Raw genomic sequence first — 11,555 nt, 5'->3', positions numbered from 1 at the left:
GCAAACCATAACAGTGCCGGCATAATGCTTTGGGATGCACTGGGGTTAGTAGGTCAAACATGATAGAATATGAAAATGTCAAAAGGTATGATTCAAGGGACTGTGTCCATCAGAACCCTGATGATTGAACATAGAAAACTGTTTACTTTAAAGAAAGAAACCTTACCAGATAAATATGATGCTTTTTTGGCAGGTCAGGGAGCTGCATTACTTTACAGTGATAGTACGTCTTTTTGGAAGGGACAGTGATCTACAAGTAATAAACATAGAAACACGAAACCAGATTTCAGTTGCACATGTACCATAGTTTGCTATATAAGGCTCTGGTATATACTGGATAAAACAAGAGTTGTGATTAAGAGAATATATGTAATTTTTCCTCACATTTTCCACCTTTAAGGTGAAATATTTAGCATCAGGTGGGTTGGACCTTGGCATGTAGTTGAGCAGATTTACTTCCTTGGTGCCTCTGCGGCTCCGATGGTATCCAATGTCATCAGTTACACCGTAGGCGTAGATTAATTTAATAGGCTGAGGCTGTGGGGCAAGGGGGTTTCAACAATTAAAAAACAGAACAACTTTTCAGAAACATAATATGTGTAAGATGTGAGATTTGTTTTTCACATGTACAGTGTCGATATCTTAGCCATTGTTTTGCTTCCATTGTTTTCAGCTTGGAAAACACCCAAGAGTTGGGGCACTAAATGTACTGTAGGTAAGGTGAGCCTAACAAATACAGTAGATTTTACATTGTTATATATGAGAAACTAGAACAGGAGGCTGTAGGCTGACCCTTGGTCTAAAAAATATAAGCAGGCTCAATCCATTAAGAGCCAGATGTTAGATAAGAAAGTTTTCCTTACATATTGTTAATACAATGAAATGCAATAATCCAAATCCAATTAAAAGGTAATAGAGGTAAAAAAATGGTTTTGACAACAAACTATACCGCCAGCATTAAACTGTGAAAGCTTATTGAGTAACACAACTATAAAGAAATGTTGTTGAAACACCTGCCCCGTAATATACAGAAAGGATTAAAACACTTACATATTAAACATATTAACCTCTTTAGACAAGATCCTTAAAAAATATAAAACAACCTCAGAAGAAATACATAAAATATTAAACATCCTCAGAAAAAAAAGTCTTTCCAATTTTTCTCTAATCTATTTTACATGTTATCATGCTGGTCCTTCTTTGTAATAGTATCTTCTTTGCACCTGCTTTCATCCTATATATGTAAAATAAAATGCCTTACTGTGATGTGGAAGTCTTTTTCATCGCATGTCTTTATGGACCTCTGAAAAGTCATTATTGTTTGTCCGTCATTTTCAATCATGGAGAGAAGGTTGTAGCTCTGCTCCTCATCCTTTAAAGGCATGGCATTCCCTTCAGCATAATAATCCTAATAGATTTGTGGGAAAGAAAAAGTAAGACACCAATAAGTACTGGTTTATATTTTATATGAACAATGATTAGATTTAAACTATTGTCCTTACTGCAAAATAGCTCCCAGCCGGTCCATATCCCCCCATTACAATGTCTGCTCTAACCATATTTCCCTGTGGACTCAGTCCAAAGCCCACCCAGCCTGTGCTGTTGACTGTCAGTTGGAATGTTATGTCTCCTTGAAGCTCATCAAATCCCCACTTCAGGCAGACCACACGGTCGGCATCCAGGTACTCCATGAAAGGCAGGTTATGGTCTGTTGCCCATGCTCCTGTTGTCCAGGCCAGTAAGATAGAGAGGAAACCAAGCTGGGGAGGCATGATGTCTCTGGAAGGTTGGAATTCCTAAAACTGAGCACAATGTTTATGTGGCTGCCAAACGCCCTCCCACCTCCTGCAATGACACACCTGCACCGCTTGATGAGCTCATGTGATATGGGCAGAATGCGCTTCGTCATTTTGAATTTGTTCTCTATAGAAAAATCAAAGAAACATGCCCCAACCTTTAGTTCTCAATTTTCTCTGACCTTTTATATTTGTTATAATGCTGTTCCATAGTTGTGGTCTTATCTAGTTATCACCTGCTGTCACTTTCTATATGCCAGATAAAACACCTTATGGTGATCAGAAAGTATTTTTAATAGTATGTTTTCAATGATCTCTGGAAAGTCATTTTCCATTTATGGAGAGAAAATTTTAGATTTTCTCCCCATCTTGGAATTTCCTTGAGCATATAAATCCTCTTAGATTTGTTCACACAACGCCTCAGGGTTCTCCATTTATGTTGGATTCAAATTTCCAAGTATTCAGGATTCAGTAAGCAGAGAAACTATCAAAAGTGATTTGTAAGAAGCCTCAGTTTGTTTCCGAGAACAATACTTTGTACAGTAGCAGCTCTTTACAACTCGATAATGATCTGTTTTCACTCTTTACCCAGTGGCAGGTGTTTGAAATATGAGGAGGTGGTGAGGACGGATCAAAACTGAAGGGGGCACCTGTTGTATTTCCCTCTATTCCCGAAACTTTCTTATTTAGCCAATCCCATCTTGTAGGAATGTGAAAAAGAGTCACTCTAGTTTTTGAGCCTAAACTCACAAATCATTAACGTTAACAAGAAGGAGATTATTGTAACCTATAAGCTATAGAAAGACTTTTAACTGTAATGTTAATTGAAGAGAAAACAAATGCATCACATTAAAGGACGTTATATCATGGTACACAAGGTCAGCTAAGGTTAACCAAATTATTACTATAATCTATGGAGAAACAAATATTAATAAAATAAAATATTTTTTATTTAAACCAAAAAAGCACTGACCACTCCCCATGTCAGACAGGTGGGAGAGGGAACTTCAAGTTAGAGTAGCCATCACGCTGGCCAAATAGCAATGAGCACTTACATGGTGCATTCAGGGCCCACAGGGCATCCTACTACACCTTTCTGAGAGAGGAAGACCAGGAGTAAATTGGTTTCAGTATCAGTGAGGTGCTTAAAGAAAAAGTCAGAGGGAACACATTGATATAAGCTATTTGAAAGGAAGATAGATTTTCTATAAACGCTTGCGACAGTTTGATGTTTTCCTTTCACACCATAAATATTCATTTCTTTTTGTTGGTCTATTGTCTGACAACCTCTTAAACTTATTAAAGCTATCACAAATAAAACTAATTGTAAAAGATGTACAAACAGTGGTAAAAGGTGTGGACAAATCTAACAGGCAGCTTACTTTCACCACTCAAAGTCATCCACCCCATGGATTCCTGATTAATAGACTATGAATTACACACATTTTTAGATAACACAAATAAGAATAAGATGCAACAGCAAGCTATGGTACAGAATTGATTACACTAAAGCCAGTTAATACTTCAATTATTTTTCTCATCGAGTTTCCTTCATAGTTGTAAGACACTAAAACCACTTCTGTTTGTTGTTTTTGTCACGATTTGGATAAGGTTTGTTGACCCAAAAGCAGAGGCAGGGAGGGAGAGGTGAATTTGTTGTGGACTTAATGATGAGATAACTGAGAACAGAGGCAGGTAATCCAAAAACGCAAAAGAAAACAAAGCCCAAACTAACATGAAACCAGGAGCCCAAAAATCAAAACAAGAAAACGAATCAAGATGAACCAGAAACCACAGTGACATCAGGGGGAATCACAATCACAAGGAGGAAGGCTCAGAGAGAAGGAGTTGGAGGAAGTTTGACGAGGACCCAGCAAAGAAGAACTGAATAGAGAGGGTATTTAAGGGAGACTGAGACAAAGAGAGAACTAACAAGCAGATTGGGAACAGGTGTGCATAGAGCAGAACAGAAAATGAGCTAGGGAAAAAGGAGAACACAAGAGGGCAGCAGAGGGCAACAAATAAAAACCTAGAAAACTGAAAATAACCAGAAAACACAACAAAATAAGAATTAAACCACTAAGGCTATAAAAACAAGGAGTGAAGCAAAACTGAGCACTCAAAAGAAAACGTAACAGAACCAAGACTATGACAGTAACTGAGAAAAACAAAGAACACAACAAAATAAGAATTAAACCATAAATAACTAGAAAACAAGGAGCAAAGCAAAACTGAACATCCAAAAGAAAAGCATAACAGAAACAGAACTCTAACAGTTTTATATTGTCCAACAGGCCCTTAATGTCAGTTTATAGATCAGATTTAGTGTTGAATTATGGCAAGGTGATCGGGGGATTTATACATCCACGCTGATATTGGAAGTGATAGCTAAAAGGCAGACTTTAATTCTATTTTTATTTTTTAAACTTTGCGCCAACAAACAAGCTCTAAGCTTATTTTCATAGGTTGTACCTTGTGTTGACGAAGTGATAGTGTTTCCTAACAATCTTGTCCCATCTACAGAAGTGTAGAACTGAGAAGTGATCTAAATTTATTTAGTTATATCGTTCGAAAAATAATCTTTCCAATTTTTACGCGATAATTTTATCGTTTAAACAAGATAGTATTGTTGTTCAAACAAGAACGTTTCCAGAGTATTTTTTTGGAAATCATAGTATCTCTTCCATACTATGGAGAGAAAAGACTATCACTAAAGACAAAACAAATGTTTACACATTTTGAAATCTAACCCTTTACCCTAATTCTTTATGAAACTATCCATTTACTTTAAAGAATCGTTAAAAGCACAAACAATTAACAAATCTTACTTCTGTGAGAAAATAAAATCTTTGATTCATCTTTTTTTTTTTATATCAATCTATGACAAAGATCAAAGATTTACTCACAGCAAAAACAAGATAGTTTGATATCAAGATAAATTGCTGCAGATTACCACAGTGCACCTAAATAATACATTCAATATATTCAGTGTTAGGGGAATGTGATACTTTACGGCAAAAAACAAATATAATTGACATAATGATTTCTGATTAAGCTGTGTTTTAACTGTTAAGAAGAGAAACTTCAGACCTGAAGAACCTTTTATCACTTTAGTGGGGCAGCTGTGAACTCAAACAGTGTGGACAGTCCAAAGTGTCCTCATTATGAAGCAAATGATGGTTTTTAGTGTTAAAAAAGAACATCTCTAAAATCATGATATGCAGCATGGCCGCTAGGGGGAGACAAAAAACATAGCTTCTCTTTGGGTTATTATTAAACTATTGCAGAGTTATAGTGCTGAAGATAATTGTTAAATACAAGAAAGGGATACATATAAGAAATACATATAAATAAGGACACTTTTTGTAAAAAAAGCTATGATAAAACTTTTTAAAACAAGGAAATGCTTGTTGAAATCAATAACAAACTAAACCTCTGCTCATTGAAATTCTGTAAGAAATAATAAGAGATGTTATAGAAAAAAGACAACAGCTTTGTAACAAGAGTTAAACTCAGCAAAGCCAAGTATTTAAATTTCAAGACTTAACCAGTTCCTCCTGCATGAATCACTGCTTCATTGTAGAGTAATCAATGTTAATATTATTCTGTTTTACTAAAATGAACCAGTACTCCCTAAAGTGTCATAATATTTTAAAATCTACGATGTGGCAACTAGATATGCACACCTAATGAAAGATGGAATAATTAACAGAATTATTTTTTAACCATGAATATTACCTATTTATGCCATGTTGGTGTGTTTTGGTTTATGATTCTCAAAATAAAAAAATAAAAAAATTGACTTCCTTTGACTAGACTTCCTTTTTATCTTTTTGTGTTTTCTGCAACGTCTACTATTACAACAAATCACATTTAGCTTCATGAGATTCAACTCTGCTTTTATCTCAGACTAAACATTTACTTGGATGAAAATGTAAAGTTTGTTACTAATTTCACAAATTAACAATTTTTTTTTTGCATTTATTTATTTATTTCATTTGGAATACTGCTAATCTAAAGGGGGTGGGTGGCAGGCAGCAAGTTCTCATTTCGTTTTTTTCACCTGACTTTCCTGCCTGCTAAGTGAGTGTTCAAGAGCACTTGAAAACACTTGAAGGTCAGGAATGGGATTCACAAGCTGTAGGTCAATTTTTTTTACAAATTGCATCCATAAATACTGTAGAATGTGGTTAAAGTGTCATGATGGGTCTCAAAGATCTAACCCACATGCAGAAAACCACTCAGAGGCACGGAAAAAGTTAACAGTTTATTGGTGAGGTTTACAAAACTCAGAGAGAGATAGAGAAAACAGGTTATTCTCAGATTGGGGAATCCTGTGGTCAGGTAAACTGGAACCAGAAACTCTATGGGGGGGAGATCACAGTGATGAGTTCAAGGTCCGTAAGGAAATTGATTGAAGGAGATGAATGGAACAGTTTTGACTCATGTAGTATGCTTCTAGATTGATCCTTGGGTCCAGTTTGTGGGGGAATTGTCCAGAGATGATGGTTACGGTACTTGTTGGAGGGCGGACAGGCAGACTAATGGTGGGTCCAGAGGAGCAGTGGAGCGGACTGTCACAGACTTTCTTGAGGAGGACTTGAACGGATCTGGTGAAGGTTTTCCCTTGCTCAGAGTGATACGAATAATTCCCTCCAAGGGGAGAAGGACCAGGCTTATCAAGCGGATCGGGGGGTTATCCTGCCGGAGGACACAAAAGAGACAAAAAGGTAAAAAAAACTTAGACTCAGAGAGGCAAAGGCTTAAAGGTTTGACTCTGCTAAACTTAGTGAGGCTAGAGCACCCAATACTGGCAAATACTCTGGCATCGAGGTGGTGACAGTCCACTGCTCTAATACTCCTCTGGTGAGGACCCAACGAGCCGCAGGTGTGGGAGAAAAACTGGAAGAGGCCCTCCAGGCCAAACAGGGAAAAGGGCACCATCTAGTGGGTAGGAGGAGAAACTAAAAAGAAAACACAAATACATTTCCCACAAACAAAACCCTAACATAAAGTACTCACACCCTATAAGGTTACAACCTCAAAACTGAATCCCAACTATTGCATTATTCAGGGTTATGTCATGTGCTAAAAGGATTAGAGAATATTGCAGAATTACTTAAAATGACAACACATAAAAATTGGGGAATTTGTATGCAAACACTTATAAGACCACTTTTCTTTTTGTCTGGTTAGATTTATGCTGATTTTCCACATATCAAAGCTGATATCTAAATACTTGTTGGATGTCAAAGATTTTTGTTTCATATGAAATTCTGGGCGGGGGCCTTAGACAAACAGGCAATTTAATGTCCTTCCTTAAACTCTCAATTTAAAGTACATAATTCTGATACATGTCAGTGAATTTAACCGTTTAATTGCTGAGTTTATTTTTATTGTCCTTTTTAGAGTCAATATCTGCCCCAGTCTCATGCTTTTTAACAATTATTTGCTCTCCACATTAAAGAAGAAAAAAAAAAAATCCTCTGTATAATGCTGCCATCTCTGTGTTTTATGATGGAAAGGGTGTGTTCAGAGCATTTTACAAAGTTAAGCTTGTTACATACTCAACAGGAACCAACTAATTTGTTCTTGTTTTGTTGTCACAAGAATAAAAAAGTTAGCCTTGCATCAGAGTATTAACACTCAGCTCATTCGCCAAACTCATAGAAAGTGTCATTCACTATAATTTTTGTCACACTTGCAGACACAACAGCCACACATTGGCAGAGGAGGCTTTTTTAAATTGATTTAAGAGAGCAAAATGTTTTACAGTATAAGTCAGATCCAGATAGGGCTGAGCAAATGGCATGGAAATCCATTTTCCAAGCCACAGATATGTGATAAAATACTATAAGTTCTGTTCAGTTTATTGCTAAGCAGATAAAAATGTGATGATAAAATAGATCTGTTTTAATCTGATTTAATATCTGATTTGTTATCAGTGTTGCACTGATACCTATACCAGTATCGGACATTGCCCTAATCCAGCACTAAAATGGTGGTATCGGTATCAGTGAGTACCTACAAATAGGGCACTGATACCATTTTGAGAGCCTAAAGTTTATTCAACTATTGTCACCCATTCCAGGTAGGCAATAAAAACTTATACTGGATTCAGTTTGTATTTGTTTTTTTTCCTGCTTCACAAAGGTAGGCAGCAGTTTGACAAAGCCATGATAGCAATTATTTTACATCCAAGCAGTATGGAGTTCTTCATTTATACACACACATCAATTTCAAGCAGATAGTATCGGAATGGTATTGGCCAATACTGCTCAGCCAGCTATCGGGTATCGGGGACAAAAAATGTTATCGGTAAAGAATTTGCCGGTCAGAAACTTTTACAATTCTGCTCGTTGTTGCAATGGTTTGAACTCCTTGGTTTAGGAGACACTGAGCCTCATGCAACAACATTTTTGTATTCTTGTCATACATTTCTCTTACTTTCCTCCTACTGTGGACTCCTACAAGTGCGCCACATCAGATTCTATAAAGGTTTTTAACTTCAAGTAACTGCCCTAAATGATCCTCGTAAACATGATGCATTCCAGTAACTAAGTAAGTGTGCACACATTCATGAGAATTGTACATCTGCATAATTAAAGCTTAGAGCTTCAAACACAAAAATGGCATTGAAGAAGAAGAGAGGCTTTACCAGTTCAGGGATGTCTTCCAGCTAATTGACACTTGCAATAATAGGTTATCAATGTTCTAGACAAGTGTTTCATAGTTTTGAGTTGGCATAAACTGATGGACATCATGGACGACAGCAGCCACCCTCTGCACACCGTCATCAGCAGCCAAAGGAGCCTGTTCAGTCACAGACTGCTGCTTCCCAAGTGCCGGACCAATAGACTTAAGAACTCTTTTGTCCCCCACGCCATCAGACTGTACAACGCTTTACTGGGGGCGAGGAGGCGACACGGGACAGGGGGGAGAGGGAAGGAGTAGCAACACTTTTTCAGTAAAATCTAAACTCCATATTTATCAGGACAAACCACATAGTGCAAGTGCAAACCATATTACTGGTCAATCTATCCGCCAAACTCCTATATTACATACACACAACTCCTATTATATACACTGTACTTTTTTTTGCTTTATTTTAACTTAATTTAACTTAACACTTTTTTGCCCTGTAAGCTGCTGGCAACCTTAATTTACAGAGGGAGTCAATAAAGTACTGTCTAATTCTAAGTCTATATTTCTAATAGATACTTTCTTGTCACCTTACCTTTTATTTATTTATTTATTTTTTTGGCATTTCACATAAGAACTGGAGCCTGCAGTGTACAAGAATTTCTAGTCCTCCACACTGGGTGGCACTATTTTGTTGTGTCTCTCAAAACAAACTTGACAACAAATCTGACTTAATATTATCCTCAGCGTTGCAAAAGATTCCTGTACTGTTTGACGTTTGTTTAAACCAGCAACCAAAGTCAAAATTTTAGCATGTTTTTTTGTCTTTAGAAAAGACAAAAAATGAGTTTGATTGTTTCTGTGGTGATAGTTCCTGTGCATGCAAGCTGTTGCTTGATACAGAAAAAAAAACTCACAATATGTTTCAACCTACTGCTGAAATACCAGCTTTTGTATGGTATAAGTCGCCACTCATGTGATTAATTGTTTACATGAGTAAGCAATTAATCTAATTATTTGACCCGAATTGGTCCTCCATAATACCCAACCACGGAGATGTTTGTTCTGCTGACTACAGACTGGGACACTTGAAACCTCTCTGCCAGGTCAGCCTGCAGCAAGACCAACTGTAGCTTTATCAGTGTCATTAGGATCTTTTCAAGGGGGATCCATGTGTCAGCTGATCAGATAGAAATGAATATATTAAATGTAAAACCAGCGTAGAGCAGATGGTGTATGGCAGTTCTCTGTGCAGCCTGAAGGGCCTGACCACTGTGTTGCGTTATGACACTAAAGGGGTTGATCCAGTAAAGGGCTGGCAATATAGTCATGCTCGGAAACAAGCATAAGGTCAGGCATTAATTGGTCGTGTTTTATACGTCACTGTTGGATGCATCTGAAAAAAAAAAACAGCTTCATAGGTTTATTAAAAATATCACCAGACATTAGCAATTACCTTAGAGTACCTTCTTATTTATTTATCTGACAAAAACAGAGTAGATTTAAATTCTGTTGAGTTTGTGTTAATGTAGTGCACTAAAACCTTCTAAGGTGATTTGTTTTAAGGTCTTAAAGTAGTGCACATGACGGCACTCTTGACAAAATTAAAACTTTCTTATATTAGTTTAGAATGAGATAAGAATGCAATTTGCTCTGTACTGAATATTTGATTTTATTAACTTTATTTTACTATACTATAATAATTGGGTATTCCTCACAAAGAACAAAAACTCCAACTTGTTCTTTGATATGAGTGTTTCTCACTTTTTTTCTCCCTGATGTTAGATTAGGGTACGGTGGAGTATAATAGTCCTGACCAAAGGTTTTTATACAAACTAGAGAAGTCAATTATTAATAAATGCCAAGTGTACGTTTGTGTCCCGCATACATATTTCAAGTCTATGGAAGTAAAACAGTCTCATTGAAATCTTCCTTTTTTTTGTACACCGAATTTTAAACACTACATTTTTTTTTAGCTCTGAACTTGTTTACACATTAAATTCCTCACACTGAATTTCTATCTGGTGAAAATTCTGCTGCAAAAAATTCAGGTGCAAAAAAATCAGGTGCGAAAAATTGGCCTGCAAAAAATTCGGCTGAAAAAAATTGCCTGCAAAACATTCAGCTGCAAAAAAAAAAAAAAAAAAAAAAAAATCAGCTGCAAAAAAATCAGCTGCAAGAGCTCCCAGAGCATTGGCAGACAAGGGTGCTGCACTAGCTGTGATCAGCTCTAAAATATCACCCAGTCCATTTAGATGAAAAATAATAATGGCTGTCTATTAGCAGCTACCTGACATTTTGTAATCATATCTATTTAACAAGAAAAACTCCTCATTCAGCTTCATTTATCCTGGAACAAACCAACGCCCAACTGTTGTGTCACATGACCAAATGAGCTCATTTCTTTGGGTAGAAGCTGCTCGGCTGCATCGAGTGTCGATTGCTTTAGCTTGAGTTTACCAGAAGGTCAACACATTTGCAGTTGAATTTTTCGCAGCTTAACTATTTTTTCAGGCAAATTTTAACCAGATATAAACTCAGTTCAATGTGGATAAAATTTTGTTTAAATTTCAGTGTACAAAAAAAGGCAGATTTCAATGAGTCTGTTTTTCTTCCATGCAAGTCTGTTATATATTGGCATGATTTTATATTAGATTGGTCTTAGCAGGAATTTATTGATTTTTGTTTCTCAATAGTGCTTGGTTTGTTGATGGTCTCTAAATGCACCACCGCGTGTGTGAGGAGGGAGCAGCTGGGAGAATGTGGCCGACATCAGAGTCCCTCAGTCGGATTAACCGTTTACTAGAACCCGCTGACTCCTCAGAGCCTTAATATCCAAACTTCACAAACTTCACTGCGGTCGTTAGTGACCGAGTTAAAAAGATGGGCCGCTTCCTCCAGATACTGAAAAACTACATTGTCAACATCTTTGTCCATGTGTGCTGCTAACTGAAACCCACGGTCTGTCAGAGTATCAAAACAAAAAATAATAAAGTCAAAACTAATAACCTTTGCACTGTTTTTAAAAACAGTTGCTAAATGTCTCAGCTCACTGACAGCTTCATCGTAGGTAGCCATGTTTGTTGTGACTGTGGCCGGTGGCTGCTAACCAACCAA

The 11,555-nt window shown here is 36.8% G+C and overlaps 1 protein-coding gene across 1 annotated transcript in view; it reads right to left on the bottom strand.

The window, feature by feature from the left end:
- The window catches only part of LOC107083294 (DBH-like monooxygenase protein 2 homolog), a 6,399-nt gene extending 4,591 nt beyond the window's left edge, over nt 1–1,808 (bottom strand). The window contains exons 1-4 of the mRNA XM_015372414.1: nt 1,503–1,808; nt 1,262–1,408; nt 385–537; nt 167–250 (exon numbers count right to left, since the gene is read on the bottom strand). Of these exons, the coding sequence (XP_015227900.1) occupies nt 167–250; nt 385–537; nt 1,262–1,408; nt 1,503–1,772 (654 nt within the window). The 5' untranslated portion in view covers nt 1,773–1,808. The remainder of the gene's footprint in view (nt 1–166; nt 251–384; nt 538–1,261; nt 1,409–1,502) is intronic.
- Between the last annotated feature and the right edge of the window lie 9,747 nt (nt 1,809–11,555).

Source organism: Cyprinodon variegatus, unplaced genomic scaffold (genome assembly GCF_000732505.1).
Source record: "Cyprinodon variegatus isolate N-32 unplaced genomic scaffold, C_variegatus-1.0 Scaffold4, whole genome shotgun sequence".
NCBI classification, from domain to species: Eukaryota; Metazoa; Chordata; class Actinopteri; order Cyprinodontiformes; family Cyprinodontidae; genus Cyprinodon; species Cyprinodon variegatus.
Note: the sequence above shows the minus strand (reverse complement) of the source record. Positions and strands in the feature narration are given on the sequence as shown.